The sequence below is a fragment of the Hydra vulgaris genome, chromosome 13 (genome assembly GCF_038396675.1).
Source record: "Hydra vulgaris chromosome 13, alternate assembly HydraT2T_AEP".
Taxonomy (NCBI): Eukaryota; Metazoa; Cnidaria; class Hydrozoa; order Anthoathecata; family Hydridae; genus Hydra; species Hydra vulgaris.
In genome coordinates, this window is record NC_088932.1 from 15,125,284 (window position 1) to 15,148,895 (window position 23,612).

The window sequence follows — 23,612 nt, forward strand, 5'->3', positions numbered from 1 at the left end:
AAATCTTTATAAAGATTTTACAAATCTTTATAAAGATTTTGCAAATCTTTATAAAGATTTTGCAAATCTTTATAAAGATTTTACAAATCTTTATAAAGATTTTACAAATCTTTATAAAGATTTTGCAAATCTTTATAAAGATTTTACAAATCTTTATAAAGATTTTACAAATCTTTATAAAGATTTTACAAATCTTTATAAAGATTTTACAAATCTTTATAAAGATTTTACAAATCTTTATAAAGATTTTACAAATCTTTATAAAGATTTTACAAATCTTCATAAAGATTTTACAAATCTTTATAAAGGTTTTATAAATCTTTATAAAGATTTTGTAAATCTTTATAAAGATTTTTACAACTTTTTTCCTTTTTATAAGATCTTAGTAATTGCTAACTAATTCAGGAAATGGTTGATCCAAGTTATAGTCAAATTGCAGTCTTTATCTAAAACTTCATCCCCATCAGCCTTATGTTGTTCATCTTCTTCACAATTTTTTTTACGTAGACAACAGTTGTATTCCATATTGTTTTAAGCAAAACATAGTTTGTTGATAGGACGGCATCAATATACCGGCTTTCCCCATCACACTTGCTCTATTAGTGGTTATAGTGACAGTTTTTTTTAGGAAGTCAATATCAAAACTATTTAGCCTTTCTGCCACTAACTTGAAGCAACATTCTGTGTTCCACGACCAATGGATCCAAATCAGTCCAAGGTTAATGTATTTAGCCTCCATACGCTTGCTCAAATTTAAGTTACATTTAAGTTAGTTAAATTTAAATTATTTTATCTTGATTATTTTATGTCTTTTTTGTTTAAATAAGTTGTGTAATTTAAATCCCGCAATTCATGCAGATCCCGCATTAACTAATGCAGAATCTCACATGAACTAAAACAACGTATGATACCGCGGGATTGCAGGATCTCACTTTGTGGATTGCAGTCCAATGTTCAATTGATAAAAGGTAGGGCTAAATTTATACGTTTTCATTAAAACTCGGTTGAGGAAAAGGTATTACGCTTTTTTCTTATACTTTCTAAAAAAGATAATGGCAAATAGTAAAAATTAATTACTTCAGCATAATAATTTACTATTAAATTAGGGCTGACATAAAAGTTAGATTACCTACAGGGACAACATTATCCCTACCCACCCACCTGCCCCCAACGCCCTTAAAAAGATAAAAACAAACAAACATCAACATTATGTTCAAATAAACTTTAAAAATAATCATAGCATTATTATTAAAAAAATATGAAAAATAAAAATTACGATTCATTGTTAATATCTCTACAAGGCAGACTCCGGAGGAGAGATATAAACAACAACATCATATTTTGTTAAATTGATACATTTAAATTAATACATTTAAAAAAAGTTCATGAATTTTAACAATTTTATAACTGGTTTTCCTCAATTTTTTCATTAGATATACATTCCTTGCCTCTAATGGGTGCTTCGTTAATCGACATGTTATCTAAAACGAAATATTAACATTAAATGTTTCAGATATTTTATTTTTATGGCTTTTATATTATATTTTTTAAATTTTATAATTTATTTGTTTAGAAATGTTTATAAAGATTACATTTTTATTTAACTCTTGACTATTCGCATTTTCTAAAGTTTTCTAATACAAATAGACAAAAGTCAAAAGGTAGAAATAAACAAAACAAAATAAGAAAGAATAAATAGTAAAAAATAAAGAATAAGTTACTACTACTAAAGAATAACAATAAAAAAGAATAACCCAGACAGCAAGAATATACTGAACCGATAATGACTAGCCTATGACAGCGAATTTATTAAAGTACAATAAAGTTCTATTCTTGGATTGCCAGCCTTTATCAAATTGCTTGAGCTGGGTAGCAATTAACATTGATATAAACTGGCTTGGTGTTATTTCCCGTGAAAATTCACGGATGTCAAGAAACGACTTTAACTATTTTTCAGTGAAAATTCACGACCATTAAGAAATGGTTTTCGCTATTTTCCGTGAAAACTGACTATTAAAATGTTATTAATATTGTTATTTATTATTTTGTTAACAACTTAATTAACTTAATATTGATTATTTATACTAAAAGCTAATATGATTGTATAAAGTTGATTTTTAAGATTTGCAACGAGGATTTTTTACATTATTTTATACGATTTGGAAAAGTATCATTTAAACAATACTAAATAGATTGTACTACTAAATATATTGTACTAAATGTATTGAAATACTAAGTAGAAACCAAAACCCTCAGTTGATGTATGTGTACACTCTACAGCGCCTATAGCTAGTTGTATCAGTTGTTGTATGTACACCTTGCTGCGCTTATGGTTTCTTATAGGTATCGCTAGCATTTGCAAAATTTCAAATCCACTTTGAAAATAATTTTTTAAGATGGCGTTGAAATTTTGGGTTTTGCGAAAATGCTCTTGTTTAGACATAATACGTTGCTAAAATCATGCTAATTTCAAATAAAAGAATTCAAATAATTTGTAAATCGCCTTAACTACACCGAGAATGTGCACAATTCTTACGCTTGTTTTTATTTCCATGTACCTAATTTAGTTTTGTAATTGATAAATTACTGTTTATTAGTAAATAACTTCTTTATTAAATTGCTGAACGTTTACACAGAGAAAATTTTAATGTGTATGTGTGTGGGGGGGAGGGGGGGAGGTTAAGGAGTGGGAAGGGAGGGAAGGGGTTACTTTTTAATGCTTCACTATCCCATCCCCACCCGCTTATTTTATTCATAGAATCACCTCTGCGTTTATAAGCCTGTCTAAATTTACCAATAAATAAAAATAAATGACATATTTTCCGTATAAGAGTCGGCTATACTTCCTTATAAACAGTTAGGCAGTTAATTTATCTAAAAATGTTGTATTCAATTCAAATGTAAAAGTTTGAAAAATAAAAAGAAGTGATTAAGAATAAACTTTACATTACTTCCCTTTATATTGTTTGAACAGTTTTGTAACCCACTCAAATTGAGAGGTTTTAAACTTTATTTAGCCATAATTTTTGAATGCTAATAGATAATACTATGAAACTTAAAATTTATCAATGAATATAAGATTCGTTGAGAATATTACCAAAAAAGTAATTTATCAACTTGTTGCCCATCACGTTTAGGATGGGGTAGGGGATAAAATTTATGGACTTTTTTGTTCCCAGCCTCAAACTATCGTAATTTTTTACAAAACATCATTACTTGACATAAGAAAAAATGTAGAATATTTGGAGTTGGTTTCATATCTGGAAGTTAGCAATCTCTAACACCAAAAAATGTTTTTCACATCAAAAATAATTTTATAAGTTAAGCGTAAAACGCCTAATTTATCTTAATGCAATTGAACATAATTTATATACAAACTAATTCTCTTAGGTCTCGTAGATGTCGACATATTTTATCTAATTCTACCATTTGCTCCGAGATTATCCTTGTAATTATTCCAAACTTGTATTGAGACTAACATCAGTTATCTGGGGGTTTAACCCATACTTTATCGCCAACTTTAAATTTATTAGTTATCTTCTTATAAGGATCATGTGCGTTCTTATTGTTGTCAATTCCTCTTACTCTAATTTCGCATTGATATAACTTATTTGCAGGTGCAGTAGAAGACTTACAACTATCTTTCGGACTGATATTATACCAATAAACTGCCTCTAGTATGCTAGAGGCAGTTTATTGGTATAATATCAGGTAGTATATCGATTACATTGTTTGGCAATTCCATTTCCAGAAGGTACATAAGCGCACCTGAATCGATGTTTAACGTTCCATTGATTTACAAACTGCAAAAACAATGTGCTTCGAAATGCAGTATCATTGTCCATCAGTATTTTATCCGGAAGTCCTTGTTCGAGAAATATCGCGTTTAATTTTTGAATAACACATGGTTTGATCTTTGAGATATCGCCATATTGCACACCGTGTTCGTCCACAGTCGATTAGAATAAGATTGTGCTGCCTCACATAATAAGTTATATCCATGCCAAGTCGTTGCCACGCTATTTTACTTCGATTTATCCTTTCGGCCATTTTATTGAACTTGAATCAATTAATTGACAGGCTATGCATTTCTCAAACACTTGTTTTACATCTTCATTGCATACTGACGAATCGATTTTACGAACGATGTGCAATGTTTTCTTTACGTCATAATGTCCTGTAGATCTATGAAGGTGCTCGATTTCTTTGGAAGCTAGCGAAGTTCTAATAATGCTACTTGCTACCATTTCAGAAGGTTTATCAACCATTTTTAACCAACTATTAGGCACTCTAGCAAGAGCATCGGCCAAGTTAAACCCCCAAGTAACAAGTTTAATATCCACTTTTCGTTGGTATTCTTCCACTATGTTTGCAATATTCTGAAGTCTTCTTCTTATCAGCATTTTGTTTGAAGCTTTTGTCCTCAATCTAGATTTTTCAGTGTGTGCTTCGGTAACCCAATTGAATATCGCTTTCGAATTAGTGCAGTTATGCGAAATTTCCATTTTCTAGTTAAGGCCCATAGTTAATCCTTTAATTACTGCATCAAGTTTAGACATTTTTATATGTATTGTGTCATCTTTTCTTAACCAACAAGCGTCTTTGATTATATTACCATCAACCTCGACAATCACGCCTAGAGCAATTGAACTAGCATCTACCCGAATTGTTGTCTTGTTGCTTTAAACACTCCGAATTCCAGGATCGTCATTCCGTGTTATTCTAACAATATCGTTCAGCATTTTTTCCAGATAATAGTGTGACAAGGTATTATGTCTTCATTGACAAAACTATCATCAATGTATGATGACGTTCCTTTCCAGATTGTTTTGTCTTGCGATAGCACTTTGTCCGAAACCGCCTTCATTATGACTGGCGCAAGGTTTAGTCCGAATCTCAAATGAGTTAAACAAAATTTTTGTCCTAGGAACACAACAGTTTGGTAAGCTCAGAATTTCTCATCAATTTTTAGCTGCATGTAAGCTGAAGATAAATTAATTATTGAAACATTTTTTTCAAACCGTCTCCAGTCTCGAAGTTTGCCAGTAAATGCTTTAATAAACATGTTCAGCTTCCTGAAGTCTAATACTGGCCGTTCTTTTCCTTTATTTCTGCACCACTGCCATGAGAGGAGCCAAACCCTTTATTGAACCGTGTTTCTTTGAATCGTATTTTTGCAGCCACTTTTTTTCTATCCACCCTTCAATTTCTTTTTTGTAATCGTGTTTTATGTCAATAGGGATAGTGTATTCATCAATCTTATTCACTAGAGTTTCAAGTTGAGAACCATTATTTCATTTCCACACCATTATTCATTCTCGATTTCGTTTCTCAAACGAAGCTGTGAAATCCCGAGCTATATTTAAATTACTGACATCTTTTGGCCGATCACTTCTTAGTCCAAGTAAACATGGTTTGTTTCTTCCCGTAAAACAAACATCACAAGTTGCAGATACTGATACTCCACCAAATGCCACTATTCGATCAATACTCATCAAAAACAATAACCATAGGGTTTAAAGTCAACTACAAGCCCTTTCACAAAAACTTCATTCAGTGTGAAAATTCGAGTTCGGCTAACGATTTTGCACTGTTGTTGTTGTCCATCTATAGTTACCACGCTAACTACTTTCTTCGTAATTTTTTGATTACATTTTTTATAAAAAATGCAGCAGGTACATCCTGAGTCGATCAACACGTTCCGAAGAACGCCGTTAATGTCCAAGCGTATAGTAGGTAACGCCATTATTAACTGTTAGAGAGCTGGCGCAAACATCTTCTCCCTCGATACATTTTTTGGACACATTCTTGATATGTGTCCTTACTCTTGACACAAGTAACACAAAACGTCGCTTTTCTCCCGTCTTAGATCCGACTTGTTTTGATTACTATTTCTTCGTAGATGAAAATCTCTTGCAAAATGATTGGGGAGATTACATTCATAGCAAACTGGTTGTACTTAATCTTTAAGCGACCTCGGCTCAGCACGTCTTCTTGTTGCAGCAGCAAAATTTTTATTCGCCCCATCGTTTCGTTCTTCAATCATGAGTGCTCTTGCTCGCACAAGTATTTATATAGTATTAAGATCATTCATACGAGAACTTGATCTCAGCATCCATCGAACTTTCTCAGGGAGCACAGAAACAAAGGCACATGCAATTGTTCTGTCTGGTAGCTCACCAATTAGCGTAAAAAACATTCGCAGTTCCGCCAAATAAACATCAACTGACACTCCATGCTTTAACTTTCTCCTAACGAACTGTTCGTATGCTGTAAATGCATCAACGGCAAATACTTTTAGCAACGCCTCTTTTATCTGTTCAAAATCTTCTTTATCAGTTTCTGCTAACTGTTGATATACTGTAAATGCACCATTCGTGAGACGGAGGTGAACAGCACTCGCCAGATCGGTTCACCTTTTTCCAGCCATTCTGTAACTGATTGTTGATTATTTCCCCTAAACTCCGGAATTAACTTTAAATCAACTTTAGTCGACATTTTCGCTGCAATAGCTTGTTGAACAATAAATTTCTATTGAAATCATTTGAATAAATTTTAATTGAAATTATTTGAATAAAACTTTTATTTAAATTATTTAAATAAAATTTTAATTGAAATTATTTGTATAAAATTTTTATTAAATTTATTTCAATAAAAATTTCAAAAAACATTTTATTAAAATGTTTGAGATATTCTTAATGAAATTATAAAAGTTTTATTTTGTGATTTGTTCCATTACCTTAAAATATCAGTGTCAACTTATTCTTTATTTCAAGTTGCTATGAAAGTATCTTTGCATGTATTTTATTTTTTTGATAGGATAATATTTTAATTATGCAGCAGCAGTTCAAAAAATTTTCAACTACAAAAAATTATTATCACAAAAAAAGTATTGCCACAAAAATTTAGTTTGTAACATGCAGAAGTAGTTGTAATAATTATCTGTGCTGAATAAAATGTTCAATTATTTTATCCCATATATAATTTTTTTAAGAATCTGTTGAATTTCAAATAAACATTGTAAAATAGATTATATATAAAAGCATAAATATCAAGTGCATTATGAAATAGTGACATCCCAGCCGGCACAACTCATAAAAAAGTTACGCTTAGTTTCTGTTGAGTTATAAAACAAAAAGAATAACACGTGCCAAGAATTTTTTTTCACTCTGTGAAATTAACTATTACTATTTACCATAAATACCAGTCAAAATAATAATGGTTTCACTGTTACAAAAACGTAGTATTATATTATAATATATTTGCGTATGGAATGTGAAACCACTAATAAAAGCATGCGACATTTAAATTTGACTTTAAAACCTCAAAAACACATGTTAAACTCGAGTTAAACTGTCCGCAATATTTTTTTTTTTTTTAATCTTTCTTCCAACAAGGCTGCAAGCAACCACAATTAAAGTTGGAAGTTACTGGAAGAGAAATGATGAAGATTGTAGAGCAAGGTAACGATTGACACGCGACTTAAAAGATTGCAAGTTATATGAATCAGGAAAGCATGATAAAGGAAGCGAATTCCAAGAACGAATTTTCGAGAAAAAAAAATTAACAAATAAGAGTTTTTGGAGCACTTAGGAACAGTCACAGTAAAAGGATGAGACTTAACTAAATGACGAGTAACACAAGAATGAATTTTTGTATATGGCACAAGAGAGGCTAGCTCTTCAGAACAGTACCCATTATAGTATTTCCAGAAAAAAGAAAAAGATACAACATTACGACAATGTGATAATGGTTGGAGATTAGCTCCGGGAGCAGGTCCAACTATGTTTACAATGCGTTTTTACACCTTATCTAAAAGAGAAAGGGCATAATTAGAAGATCCGCCCCAGAAAATGCAACATTATTCCATACAAAACGGATTTGAGATAGAGATAAAGAATAGAATCCGGAGTAAGCGTTGAGCTCGATAAAGAGATGCAACCTTAGCAGTTACTAAATTTGCAATGGATTTGATATACAGTTTTCCAGAAAGATTGGAAGTAAGAGTTTAACCTGGAAGATGAAGGGTAGATGACTCATCGAGTACATTACCATTCATAAATATAGGAAGATCTAAATTATTGCGAAAACGATTGACCAAAAAACATTGAGTTTTATCTGAATTAAAGTTCTCCAGCCATTGCGATCCCAATACTGTAACAGAAGTCTTATCCTTTTCAAGCTCAAATATCCTCTTTAAGCAATTAGAGAGTGTTGGCTTCTTATTATGACAAGAAGAAATGGTAGCATCATCGGCGAACAATGCCACCTTAGATGTGAGATTATCTGGAAGATCGTTAATGTAAATTATAAAAAACTATAGTGCCAATGACTAAACCTTGAGGAACCCCTGAAGTTACAGGATATGAAGAAGACTGCTGTCCATCGAGGATAAATTTTATGCTACAATTAAAAAGGAAGGATTCAATGATCTTAAAGATATTACCTAATACATCGTAAGAATAAATCTTATAGAGAAGACCAGTATTCCAAATGCCAAAATGGACGGTAGTTAAACGAATCAGATCGCTCTCCAGAATTTTTGAAAGTAGGAATAACAGATACCACTTTCTAGCAGGCTCGAAACAAGACTCTTATAAGCACTTGTTTAATAGTTTTGAAAGTATTGACAACAGCTTAAGGAGAACACTTCTGAAAGACTATAACAGGTATGTTGTCCGGGCAACAAGCCGTAGAAGAATCTAAGCAGAAAATCACTTTAGATACAGAAGCTGAAGTGATATGAATGTCAAACAATGGATCAACCTGTTTGACTGCTATATCAGGTAGAATGCGACTAGTAGAATCAAGAGATGATATTGATGAAAAGTTCTAAGCAAAGAAATTCAGCTTTGTCTTAAGGTGAGGTGACAAAGTCTGAACCATACAAGAGAGGTGGAATAAAAAATTTGTCTTTAGTATAAATACTGTAAAAGATTCTCCAGAAGTCACGAGAGCCTAATTTTGTAATGAAACACGCGATTTCATGACCTGATAATAGCGGGCTTTGGCGTTAGACAAAATCTTTTTATAATGGTTTCTAGCAGTAGTAAAAAGACGTCTGTTTTCAGGAGAACTGTTTTGCTGATAAATATGGAAGTAATGGTTTCGATTGGAAATTGCAATAACACAATGAAAGGAAAACCATGAAGAAGAGTGAGGCTTGACTTGGAATTGTCGAGAGGAAATAAAAAATTCCATGCCAACCTGAATTCAATTTGTTAAAGAAGAAGTACATTTGTCAGCAGCAAGACAAAAGATTTCAACCCATGGGCCATCACGTAGAAAGTCACAGAAATAGTCCCAGTCAACTTCAAGATAGTTAAATAAGGGGTGCAATAATAAAGGATTTCTGATGATGAAAAAGAATAAAATAACGCTTTTAAAGAGGTCAAACCTTGATCAGGACCACCTAAGGGTGAATGTGGAGAAACTGAGCACTGACTAGGATCAAAAACAAGACATAAGTCGAGTAGAGAGGTAAATAATTCGGGTTGTCTGGAAAGCGAGTAAGAAAGTTTACTATATGAGTAAGGGATTGAGAAAGGCAAAATGTGGGCTTTAACGCCTGCAGAGTCACTGACACTAGAGCCAAGCCATTCTGTGTGATGAGCATTAAAGTCACCAAAAATAAAAATATTGGCTGATGGATAAAGAGAGAGGGATTGTTCAATTTGATCAGAAATAACATCAACAACAGTGCAGTCTTGAAATGAAGGATAGCGGTATAGAACGAAGAGAAAGGTGATAGAGTAAAGGGGAGCTAAACAAAAGCACATAAACGATTAGTCTGTGGATTCAAACTAAGTTTCCAACAAATGGGTTAGTTCTTACGAATGTAAATACCCAGGCCAAGCATGTGACTGTTGGAGTCTTTACAAATTAAAAGAAGAAAACCATCATCGTTTTGATGGTGCTACTGGCCAAAGCATTTATAAGCAGGTTTTATCAAAATCTGACATTAACAAAAATTTAAAACGAGAAGAATCATTATTTATTACTTCTCTAATCTTATTGGATTTGACTCGATTTAACAACAGCAACGAAAAGGTGTCTATTTGGAGAATTCAAAAATTGTCATCCACAGCCTATTATGGACCCATTAGGTTTGCATACAAAACGGAATCCAAGGAATTTGTAATTGAAGAAGATCGGTACATTAAAAGTGAGATAGAAAACTTGGGTATAATTTTATTAGAGGCTTGCGGATCCTCTATTGAAGTGGTTTGTATTATTGAACTTACAATGATTGATGGGAAGGTTTAAACAATTTTATCGGGAAAAACTCATACCAATGCTGTTTAGTGTGTGGTTTCTCTCCAAAAAATATGAATAGTTTTTATATCCTTAAAATAGATCATACTAACAGAAAGTTCAAACATAGTTTTTCCATTCTCCATGCATTGATTCAATTTTTTGAGATGATTATGCACATTGAGATGATTATGCACATTGCGTATAAAAAAGAAACAAGAAAGTGGCAAGCAAAATTTAAAGAATAAAAAGAAAAGATATCTGTAGCTAATCAAAAGATTCAGACTAATTTTATGAATAAAATTAGACTTGTTGTTTATTTCCCTAGAAGTGGTGTTTTTAGAACAAGAAATGATGGCAATACTTCAAGACCCGCTTTTGCAACATATGAACAAACAGCTGAAATTCTGCGTATTGATCGAAACCTTATACTCAGATTTTACATTACCATGGTAACACTCTCTTCAGGATATAAAATAGACTGCTTAAAATTCGAAGATTATTGTTCTGACACTGTTAGACTATATGTGTCTCTTATCCACAGTCCTACATGGCTCAATCTGTGCACAAAGTATTGATACATGGACATGACATAAATAAAAACATTACATTACCCCTCGGAATAATGTCACAAAAGCTCATGAGGAAAGAAATAAAGACTGACCGAACAAATCATAAAACATTTCCTTCAGATGTTTTACAATTACTTAAACAATTACTTAAACAATCTGTTTTCTTGTACTAGTCTTTGTTTTTATTATTGCTAAAACATTATTTACCTAAATACTTAATTTTTATTCAAAATAGGGGGGTCGAAAATCCGAAAAAATATATTCAAAAATCAATTTACCCTAATGTAACTAAGAAAAGTATCTAGTAACTAAGCAATATAAGTACCCATAGCAATTAAATTATCGCTAAAAAAATTATCATGTTTATAAGAAGCATGATCTTATATTGGTACTCATGCCAAATATCGTAATATAGCTATATTTACTATACTTACAGATATATTATACTCGTAAAATAACTACAAATACCAAAAATAGCTAAGTAAAATAAAGGTATCCATAACAACGAAAGAAAAGAATACTACCTTCATAAAAAGTGCAGACATCAAATTAGTACTCTTGCTAATTCTAGTGAATATAGCCCTAATTAGGGTTGCATAAGTTCCGTAAATTTTCAACTCGGGAAATTTTGGAAATTTTGGAATTTTTCAAAAAAGATAAGTTTATTATTAATGGGTAAAATTTTATGTCTTAGTTAGGCAGTTGTTATGTACAATTTTATTGTAAAATTTTGTGAAGTAGATCATACAAATTTTAGAAAGCCCCCTTTGAAAAGCACTTTTTTTGGAATTTTTTTGAGTTTTTTATTTAATTTTTTCATCGTTAGAATTAAATTAAGTGAACTAAATGCCAATAAAGCATTAGGACCAGGTTGTGTAAGTTCTTATGTGTTGAAAAAATGTCAAAATAGTTTTTGCAAACCTCTAGAGTTACTATTCAAAAGATCCTTAAAATAAGAATAAATTCCACTCATATAGAAAATGGCAAATGTAACACCACTATACAAGAATGGAGATAAAATGATCCTGCAAACTACAGACCAATTTCATTAACGTCAATACCATGCAAAATTCTAGAATCAATCTTAGGTGACAAAATAATGAATTACATGTTAACAAACAATTTATTAAATAGTAACCAACATGGTTTTCGAAAGAACAAAAGCTGTACTACTAATCTACTAGAAACACAAGATATTTTATTTGATGCTATTGAGAATGACTGGTGTGTTGATATGTTGTATACAGATTTCTCAAAAGCTTTTGATAAAGTACCTCATATGCGATTGATGTTAAAGTTAAAATCATATGGTATTTTTGGAGTAATTCTAAATTGGATAAAAGCCTATTTACATAATAGAAAGCAACAAGTAATTTTAGGGGATTGTGTATCAAAATGGCTAACAGTTGAGAGTGGAGTTCCACAAGGTTCTGTCCTTGGGCCTCTTCTATTTTTATTTTTATAAACGATCTGCCGGACACATTAACAAATAATATTAAATTATATGCAGATAATAGCAACATTATAAATATTTTTAAATCAGATGAAGATATTCACATAAACAAATTACAACTAGATATTGATAATATTATGAAATGGTCGTCATTAATGAAATTTAACTGATTAAATTGGTTAATGAAATTTAACTATGAAAAGTGACAATTGACCAATTCAAAAATAAACTTGATAAATCAGATTATTGCAAAAATTATTTATTAAATACTAAATAATATTTATATACATTGAAATGCTATTTTTAAAACATTTGTAGCTGTTATAGCACAACATCTTCTGTTATTGTGCTCCACAATTTATTTCATCAATTATCACAGTGTACATTATTATTATTATTATTTTATTATATCTATAAGGAGTAACTATGATCATTTGTTTTCAAAGTTTTCTAAAACTATTTTTTCCTGTTATTAGCTATGCATATTGATGCTCATTGCCGTATTTGCCAATATCTATTAAATTTACCGATAAATTACTGAAAACTGTAAAATTATATATAAAAAGATTTGATATAAATAATTGCATGATTTTACAACTTTTTCTTGATTTAAAGACGATATTGATCGATGAAAGGCCAAAAGTATGGAAATTATTTTTGCTAAATTTGAACTATTTGAATATAAAGTTAGCAATGAAAATAAAAAAATTTTCAGGTCATAAGTCTACCCCTATGTTTAAATAAGTGCGTTTAAGCCGTAGCGCACCGGTTAGCGCGCTTGCCTCAAAAGCTAGAGATTCATTATTCTATGCCACCTCTGGGCAAGTTTTACAACATTGGTAAGGAAGGGGGCGTAAACTTTCTACCAAATGCGCTTCCGTGGTGTTCTGTGATAAGACCGTAAGGACATCTTGGGGCGCCAATAAAAAAATAAAAAAAGTCTCACTCGCCACAATTTTACGAGGAGACTTTTGACTTTATAAATCAATGTATTAAAAAATGAGGGGTAGGAGGAATTCGTAAAAAGAACCGTTTCGTAAGAAAAAATAAAAGAGGTTTTTTAAAACTAAATTTACTTGTAATATACTAATGTAAGTAATAGTAACAAATTCTTGAACAGAACAATATACAAAAAACAATATAAGAAATTAAAAAAAAAAAATTAATAAAAAACGCAGAATTTTTATTAAAAATATTTTTGTAGCTTTCTGTTTAAATAAAGCATAAACAGTTTTGTAAAAAAAATCAAAATTTGGTAAAACCATATTGCTCCAAAAATAAGAATCTCAATAAGAAACAAAAGTCTAGTCGGCGGACTCCCAGAAATGATTGCCTTCTTAATACTTTGGTTTTAAAAACGAATCTTACCGAGTTTGGGTGCGTCATGTAAAAGTTCACTAACTAGTCTTTTCATATTTGTAGGAGGTTTAATTTCAAAATTAATTAATAGGTTAGTTATACTATTATGCATATATATAGTTTATATATACTAAGGTAATATGTAGTTATATCATTTTGGGGGCTTATTTTATTTTAGCGCTTAATATTGTTATTAATTTTTTACCCATAATTAAGTCTCATCTAATTTTGTACTAGTTTAAATTGCGTCCAAAACTTTCAGTCTTAACGTTTTTTGTACTTATCTGCGACAGCTCACTCTTAATTAAAAGGTGTAAAGTTAGACCGTTTTAGTGTTAATATAACTTCAAACGGTGCTTTTTAAAAGTTATTTAAGCAAAAGTTCTAAATTTACACCATTTTTGTGTTACTCTCTGAAGGTTAATTTTTAATAAGGTGTAAAAATCGAGTTTTGCAAAGTTTTTCTTCTTTTACCCCTTTTGTTGTAAAGCTGTTTTGCTACAAAATTATAATTTTAGTTTTACATAGGGTTTCCAAAAAATCGCGGTTTCGGTTTTAATTTTAAAAATAACCGCAGTTAACCGTGGTTATAGGTTTTTCTTGTTAAATAATGAAACTTACGCAAGTTTATCCTTGCATTCTTTATTAAAAACGTAGTTCAAACAAAGTGTTCTAGCATTGTGTTTATATTTTGAAATAAAACTTATAGAAACTTATTTTTAAAAACAAAAATAAGAGGTTTTTAATAACTAAAATTCACCCGACTGAATCGTGTCAAATACCCAACTAAATTCGTCAAAAAACCAACTATAACTTAAAAATCACTTTTTTTGAGGGGGTAAAACATCCCCTTCCCCAACACACCCTCCCCTTAAAATCGTCCTTGTACGCATGAAAAATCTTTGTTTCTTTAAAACACTCTACAAAAAAATATACACAATAAAAATTATTATGCTAAAAAAAAAAGACTGCATTCTTTGTGTTTTTTATAAATATTTTACATCGTAGCTGAAAAGGTGAATACGTTATAAGCAACTCAAAAGACAAGCTAACGCGGAAAACATCTACTTGTTTTACAAAAGTAATGTAAGTACAGAAGTAATGTAAGTACAGAAGTAAAATTTAACAACTTCAGCGTTATTTAAATAAATTATTTAAAAAATGCATGATTCTTAAAAGATGTAATTTTTGCTTGTGGGTCTTTATTATTTTATATTTTTTATTGAAATATTTAAAGAATACCACGATGTTAAAGCACATAATTTTGAAACAAAGAAATGAATTTTATATAACTATATAACTATGATGTTTATTGCTATAAAATTTTTTATGAAAGTTTCCGGAACTTTGAGCCAAATTTCCCGGAGATTTTCAACCCTAGTCCTAATATTAAATTAGTTATAAACTTTGTCCAGTAAAAGTGAATTCTGGCCCACTGTGCAGCGACCAATTTGCCGACTAATAAATTTCTTAGGGGTCTAGATACCACCCTACACCCCTTCCTCGGGATGCCTCTCTCTTTCTCTCTCTCTCTCTCTCTCTCTCTCTCTCTCTCTCTCTATATATATATATATATATATATATATATATATATATATATATATATATATATATATATATATATATATATATAAACAAGTAAATATATGAACAAGTATATATATTTATAAACAACTAAATACATATTTATAGAAGAATTCTTTTTTTTTAGCTTTACATGATTTATACTGAGTGTAGCCTATAAGGTTGATAAAAAGGTTTAACTTGACGTGCCATCTTGTTTTACCTATGGATGTACTACAAGAGGTCGTACTGATGGGATTACTTTTCATAGCTACGTTAAGCTAAATCATGCAACAAATTCCACAAACAAAATAATATATATCATTAAAATATGTTGTAAAAAATATTGACTAATAAAACAAAGAAATCATTAAAGTGATAGCATATATGCTGTTACTCTGGTAATTTCTTTGTTTTATTAGTCTTTATTTTTATAGAATTCTATTAAAAATCAAGTTGATTTAAGACAAAATTAAATAACCCTAAGTAGAAAAAAACTTTACTACTCCTCATAAATCAGCAGTTGTGATCAAAGCAATTTACAGAAGCTGATATGGATTGAACTAGTCTCTCATATGTGAGAGTTCAGTATGGCACCATACTAGGTATTTTTGATCCAACAGAAGAATGCCTTAGTTTTTTTCTAGTTTTGTTACTAACTTCTAATATATTTATCTTATTCTAATTTAGCCATGATCATATATAGCTGTGTTTTTATACTAAGTCGACAGTTGCACAAAAGTTAAAAAAAAAAACACATAAAAAAAGGAACAAGCAATAAATATTTGAAAAACATATACAATCAAAACAAAACATACCATCTTTGTTGGAATCTTTTAAACCGCACTTTTTTAATAACCATATACAGATAGGTCTACCAAGCCTTAAAAGTAAAACTAATATTGGCAGCCATATAAGGATTTCCAAAAACACTAAAATACCATTAAAGTTAGCTTGACTTGCAGCATATGGAACACTGAGAATCAAACTAATTAAGCTAGCAATGCACATACTAGTTAAAGTTAAAATATCCCAATAGTTAAAACTAGGTTCTCTATAAGGCTGATAAGTAGCGAAAATTGCCAGAATTATAACAGATGCTGAAGAGAGAAAAATATGTTTAATAATTTCGTTATTAATAATAACAGAAATCATTATCATTACAACTCTGCAGACAAAATAAAAAGCGGCAAACATTCGTTGATGCTTTGACTTTATTTTTATTTCTCTTTCCTGTTGGCTTGTATCTTTACCAATTAACTTTGATTTGTTGAAGCAAGATTTTAACGCATCAAAAACAGGGACAATATATTGACAATATTGTTTCCCTATATATTTATGACTTCTTATCAACTTAGGATTGAAAATTAAAAGCAATAGGAATAACACAATTATAAATAAAAAACACACCGCAAGTAATCCGCAAAATATATGCGGAGGTCGAAAGTATTTAGCAAACGCTGCGTTGTATACATATAACTCACCATCAATTTCAATAGGGTCAAGAAGTTTAAAAGAAGCTGTAATAATCTGAAAAAATGTTACGATAATTACAAAGCCTAATGCTTTTCCGAAATAGATTTTTTGTTGATCACTATATTCCTTTATCGATAACTTTTTAAATTTAAGTTGACGAAATAGTCTCCATATGCAATCAAAATGCAACATAACAGCAGTAATGATAAACAAAACTGGAGGTATGTAATTCAATACAAGTTTTGTTAAGTTATCTAGTCCATTATATAAACAAAAGCCTGTGTTTCCACCTGTTCCAGTTAATGATGCAAAACCAACTAAAAACAGTGTACCTCGGGAAAGCTGTATATTTGCGGGAATAACAAAATCAATTGTTTGGTACCAATAAAAGAAAACATTAAAATATCCACAAAAATCTACATCAAAATATAAGAGAGCAACTAACAGGATGAAATAAAATAGCAGCAAACATAAAATAAGTAAAAGTATTAAAGCAATTTGCATCCCATTTGTTGTACAGATTTTACAATCTTCGTTGAGTACAGCCACACTATATCCTTCAGAACATTGACTACAAAGTCTTCCTTGACGATTTTGAGAACATTGCACTTTTGCATCAAACTGGCATAGATATTCTTCGATATAACTATGGCATTTACAGTAGGATTTTGGGCACACTATCGTTTCAAGCAAACTGGTTTTATTACGTACATAACCCCATCTGCCACGTAAAATATACACCGTACCATTTTCTAAACAATGAACTACATCTCCGACTTCGGAATCCATGCAAACGCATTTATTTTCTTTATGACGGAAGCCTGGTAAACATAAACTTAAAGAAACATTATATGTAGGCGAAACAACTAGTTGATCGTTATTAGTTATTAATGTCACAGAAAACTTTGATAGTGCCTTCCCTATTAGCTTTAGTTTAGAGATTTTATCTCGCACAAGAAAATCATAATATGGGGGATCTAATTTTACCGATTGGTTTTCGCTAGTTATAATTATTTTTACTGAACCGAAAACAAGTTGTCCACGTTCATCGATTTGACGGACATATGTAGAAAAAGGAAAGTACGGTGAAACGTTCCATTGTTCTTTATTAAAGTTTAGTTCTATAGGACTTGTTACAACTTCTGGATCTGGACTTGAACTCTCGTATTTTATAAAAGGCCAAACTAAAGCTGTTGAGTTAATGCGACTCTCACCTTCGGAGCGACAATATTGTAGCGTTGAAGCGTATATAGAATTTCCTGAACTTGGTGGGGCATTGTTTTCTCGGAAAGTTATGTTAACAGGCCAATCATATGTATCTATATTGTTATAACGTAGAAAACAAGGAGAAGACTGTAATTCTGTATTTTGGAACCCAACTCGAGGTGGACCACTATGCTTGACAAATAATGCACCCCCTCTTCGCAATGCTGAGTTTCGATCAAAAATAACGTTACAATTTTTTTCTAGTTCTAACCATGACGTTCCATACAAAGCAATTGCACCTCCTTCTGTCCCCGAATTATTTTGAAACACAGAAGTGCTAAAGTTACCAAATGTTAAAGATGCGGATTCCAACACAATAGCTGTTCCTTGATTATATGTGAAATTATTGTTGCCAGTAAGCACTAGAAATGCTTCTTTGAAGTAAATACAACCTTGACCTCTGACTTTTTCATCTTCAGTTAATGTCATTTGATTCTTATTAAATAAACAATTATTTATAACAACCCTATATGATACTCCCGTGTCAGGTATCTTATTTTTGAAAGTTTGTGTGTGAAGACCTATTGCAAATCCTACAGTGCCAAAGTTTTCATCAAAAATGCATTTAAAAAATACGATACTAGATATCCAATCCTCATTTTTGTATGAGGCCTGCATGGCACCTTTAATAGATATTGCTCCTCCCCATATAGCTATGTTTTTATTGAACAAGACGTTTTCTAGTTTAATACTATTTTTGTTCGTTGATATTTTTTGCTTGGATTCCTCATAAACACGAATGCCGCCACCAGCTAAAAAGGCTTTATTCGCTTTAAATATACAACCATTGACTATTATAGAGTTATTTTCAGATGCTTCTGCTAGAAATACAAACATACCACCTCCCCAAAGAGAGGTGTTATTTATGAATAAACATTCAACAATGTTAAAAAAATTCCTTCTTGCATCGGCTTCTAATACAATGGAGAGACCAGCGCCTCTAGCATAAGTTTTTCGTTGGACTTTGGTGGATATATCAGCTTGTTTTAATCCACTGGCCAAGAAATTGTTTGAAAAATTACATTTTTTAATAAGGTATTTGGTACCTTCATTTATAAAAGAGTTTAAACTTGTATAATTGGTAAATGTCACATACACCCCACCGCCCACTGAAATGTTTTCTCTTGTGATATAATTTACATTTGATTCGAAAGATGATAGGTAAATTTGCACAGAACTGCCAACATCAAAGAAGGCAAGAGCAACACCTTCATTTTCTTGAAATATAACATCATCTATAAAAACATCTTTGCATTTAATAAAACAAATTGCAGTGCTCATGAAGGAGTGATAAAAGTTTCCTTCTTTTTTGTATTCAATCTTATTATGTTTTGCACCGCAATTTTTTATTGTAACTCCTCGTATTGTAATGTTCGTTGAAGAAATAAATGTTAAACCAGATGAATTAACGCATTTGAGCAATGCATTGTCAAAAGACACTATCTCCATGGAAACTGAATCATTTACCCGAATGTCTGTAGAAATTTCGTGTACTCCTTTTAAAATCTTTAAAGTTGAATGGCTCATATTTTTGATGTTTGTAAACACATAGTTTAAGCTTTTGCATGGTTTTTTACCATTTAAGCAATTAATGTTATCATTCCCGTAAATGCTTTCAACCTCAAATATAAGATTGCATTTAAATCCAGTGATGAAAAATACCATTAGCACATAAAAATACATTTCACCCTGAAAAAAAATTCAAACTTAAAATTACGTGCAACATTATTATTAGTGGTATTAAAATAATATTTAATAATTAACTATTATTTATTATGATATTATTTAACAATGTTTAATAAATAACTATTAAATATTATATTAGTTTACTTTATTAAAGTTGTTATAATTATTTTAAAAATTTTTTAATGATAATAAATTCTTTCATTAAATCATCGTTTGACTGAAATCAACACAAAAATCACTGTTCTATAAATAATAAATGCATTGATCTTTTTTTGATATAAAATCAATGCGTATACCTCACTTAATTCAATTCCAATACCTCTTAACTAAAAGCAATACGTATGCTTCTTCACTTAAATTTATTTTTGCAGCCATGGCGCAGTGGTTAGTGTTTTGACCCAATTTTGACCAAGAAGTCCCTGATTATATGCTCTACGCGGTGCTTGGTGATAAGACCATAATGACTTCTGGGAGAACCTTAATAACTACAGATACACACACATACACACACGCGCGCGCACACACCCACCCACATACGCATGCACACAAAAATCAATGCGTACACCTGCTTTTCACTAAAATGAAGCCTTTTAGCTAAAATAATTGTTTTAGATAAATAAAAACCCTGAGGCAAAACTTAACGAATAAAATAAAAACATGGAACATTGAGGAAACTTGAAAAGTTCTTTAATTTATATAATAATTTCGACAGGTTATTAATTTTTGTTTAGTGTAAACCTTATTTAGAGATAAGAGACTTATGATAATACGTTTTTATCAAGTTGTATGTACTATTAATAATATAGCATAATAATAGAATAACAACAGTAAGCTATTAAAAATACACTTTTCACAAATATAATTGTATAATACTACATTCACTATAAAATTAATTCAACAAAAAAGAAAACTTTATAAGTTAAAACAATTTTGCTCACATATTATTACCATAAATAACAATTGCTTTGTGCCTATCCCACAACCCCAATTGGGGGATGCAGAGCAAAGTTAGGGGGCTCATTTGCAAATTAAGTGACCTTTCTAGAAATTTAAAAAAGATTTTTTTTAATTTAGTAATACCTAGTGGAAAACTTTTTAGAATGTCGGGACCCTAATAACGGGTTTTGGGGGAAGATTCCTCCGACCCACTAGCCACGGCAATGATTACAATAAATGATTATTTGATATTAATTATAAATAATACCTTGTAAGTATTTTTAACAACAAGAACTATGTTAAAAAACTCAAAATATTCTTTTGATGATGCGGAACATGTGAATGAAAAAAAGTTTCAAAAGATTCAGTAAAATACAAAAATTATTGACTCACTTGTTCAAACAAATTAAAAATAATAATTCGACAAAATAATTGAATACTCTAAATTAATAAGTACAAAAGCAAATAAAGATTTTTAAGCAAACTGTTATGTTGACAATAATTTTTATTAACTACTGTAGAGAAAAGAGGTTTATTTACATTGAAACATCATTTTAATCTAACAAACCTTATTTTTAAAACAATTTTATACATTAACCCCTTAACTGTGTCTGACGGATATATCCGTCTTTCAAGGGTGTAGCTCTACGTGTGTCTGACGGATATATCCGTTTATTGGAACTGTAGGCTTATATGTGTCTGACGGATATTTCCGCATTTTGGAACTGTTGCACCGTTTGTGACTGACGGATATTTCCGTTTTTTACTTGAGTTAAACAACAGATCAGATATGATAAGTTAAAAGCAAGTTTGTTATTTATGTTATGTAATAGCTTTTAACAATAGTATGGTCTTCATTTTATACTCTAGAGTTTTTTCAAAATATAGCTAATAGCTTTATATGACAATGCTTTAGTTTAGTGGAAAAGTAAACATGGCTTCGGCTAGAAAATCTTACCCTAAAAGAAGTAATTATTCTGTTCAAGATCTAATTGAATACATGGGAGAAAGCGATGAATTATCTGATATTAGTTCTAACGATGGTTCTTCTAATGAAGGTTCAGTAAAATCTGTTACAGAAGAAAAAATAATTTGCTCATCATCAGCAGATGATGATAATGAAACTGACCTTCTTGACACTGATGTAATGCAATTAGAACAAGATAATACAAACGATGAACCGAATTGGGTTAAAATAGACGGTTATAAAGCAAATTTTGCTAAATTTGAGGGTAATGCGGGACCTCATCCAAGTTTTATAGTTAATAGTACTCCTCTTACTATATTTGAAGCATTTGTAACAGACGACCTCGTTGATCTTATTGTCGAGCAAAGTAACCTTTTCGCAGTACAATATCGTAAAAATAATATAATTAAAGATAAATCCCGAGTTCAAAAATGGATACCTTTAGGCAGAAACGACATCAGGCTCTATATAGCATTCATTTTATATCATGGAATCTTATGGAAACCAACACATGCTATGTATTTTTCAACAAACCCTCTGTTTGGCACACCACTAATAAGAAAAGTATTGTCTTTTGATAGGTTTTGTCTTATTGAGAAGTTTCTTCATTTTGTTGATAACAGTAGTTTGCCAATACATTTCTGTAAAAAAGCAAAAATTAAACCGATCTATGACTACCTAGTAAACAAATTCAAAACTCTGTATATACCAAATAAAAATATATCAATAGACGAATCACTGCTGCTTTGGAAAGGTCATTTAAGCTGGAAACAATACATTCCAAGCAAGCGTTCCAGATTTGGAATGAAGTCCTTTGCATTATGTGAATCAGCTACTGGCTATATTTGGAATTGTTTTTTGTACACTGGTAAGGAAATGACTGAAAGTTTTGCACCAGACTTGAAAAATACAAATATCAAGCTACTAAAATTGTTATTACTCTAATGGATAATTTAATTGGTAATGGCTATTGTTTACACATTGATAATTGGTATACATCTTATGAAATTTGCAAAGTATTGCTGGATCATAATACTGATTGCATTGGTACATTACGTAATAATCGCAAACAGTTACCGCAGGATATAAAGAATGCTAAAATTAAAATTGGTGATACTTTAGTTCGATATGATACTAAAACAAATATAATGTGTACCAAATGGAGAGACAAGAAAGATGTGCACATGCTGAGTACCTGTGTTCAAAATGATACAATCACTGTTAATAGAACTGGCAGAGAAAAAAATATTCCTCTAGTGATACATGAATATAACAAAAACATGGGTGGTGTTGACCGATCTGATCAAATGTTGACAACATATGAATCCGAAAGAAAAAGACTTAAAAAATGGTACAAAAAGATTTTTATGCATTTGATTAGCGTTTGTGCATTCAATGCAAATATTATAAACAATAAGTTATCACCTAATATGACATCCTTACAGTTTAGAGAGTCCATTATCAAAGAAAGCATTGTTAAATACCATGAATCCATCGAGAAAAAAAGAAGTCGAACTCGAGTATTACCTTCTCCTTTAAGATTAATTTTGTTGATGCTATACCAGCAACAGAAAAAAATATGAAACCAAGTAGAAGGTGTGTTGTCTGCTCTGAAAACAAGATTAGATCAGATACCCGATATATGTGTCAAGACTGTAATGTTGGTTTGTGTGTTGTGCCTTGTTTTAAAATTTACCATACAAAAGAAAAACTTAAAGGTTTTTGTAAATAATTGAACTTTTGTTATTATATTTTAAATGTCTTACAAATCTTTGTTTTATTTTTATGTTGCCTATAAAATTTAGTACCTCGTTGATATTATCAAGAAATGTTAAATGCTATTAGGTTTTTTTTTTTTTTTTTGCAATTTTCGGCGTACTAAACGAAAATTAATTAAACAGTTTAAAGAAATCGTTAACAAAAATATTTTGCCGTAAATAACAACGTGATTTTTAAAATTACGCCACAGTTAAGGGGTTAATGATGTATGGTTATTGTCTTCTAAACTGATGTTTTCGTCGCAAGATATCTTGAGACACATATTTAAGTTTTGGTCCAGTTTTCATAGGTGAAGGCGGAA

The 23,612-nt window shown here is 30.7% G+C and overlaps 2 protein-coding genes across 2 annotated transcripts; one reads left to right on the forward strand and one right to left on the reverse strand.

Moving 5' to 3' along the window:
* Window positions 1–1,339: 1,339 nt before the first annotated feature.
* On the reverse strand, window positions 1,340–20,906 carry LOC136089296 (uncharacterized). The gene is made up of 3 exons (XM_065815229.1): window positions 20,834–20,906; window positions 16,020–19,632; window positions 1,340–1,481 (listed from the first exon to the last, which is right to left on the reverse strand). Exons 2-3 carry the CDS (start codon window positions 19,624–19,626, stop codon window positions 1,402–1,404), a joined length of 3,687 nt encoding a protein of 1,228 aa, XP_065671301.1. The 5' UTR covers window positions 19,627–19,632; window positions 20,834–20,906; the 3' UTR covers window positions 1,340–1,401.
* Window positions 20,907–21,499: 593 nt separating this feature from the next.
* On the forward strand, window positions 21,500–22,477 carry LOC136089679 (piggyBac transposable element-derived protein 4-like). The gene has a single exon (XM_065815732.1). It carries the CDS (start codon window positions 21,500–21,502, stop codon window positions 22,475–22,477), a length of 978 nt encoding a protein of 325 aa, XP_065671804.1.
* The last annotated feature ends 1,135 nt before the right edge of the window (window positions 22,478–23,612 follow it).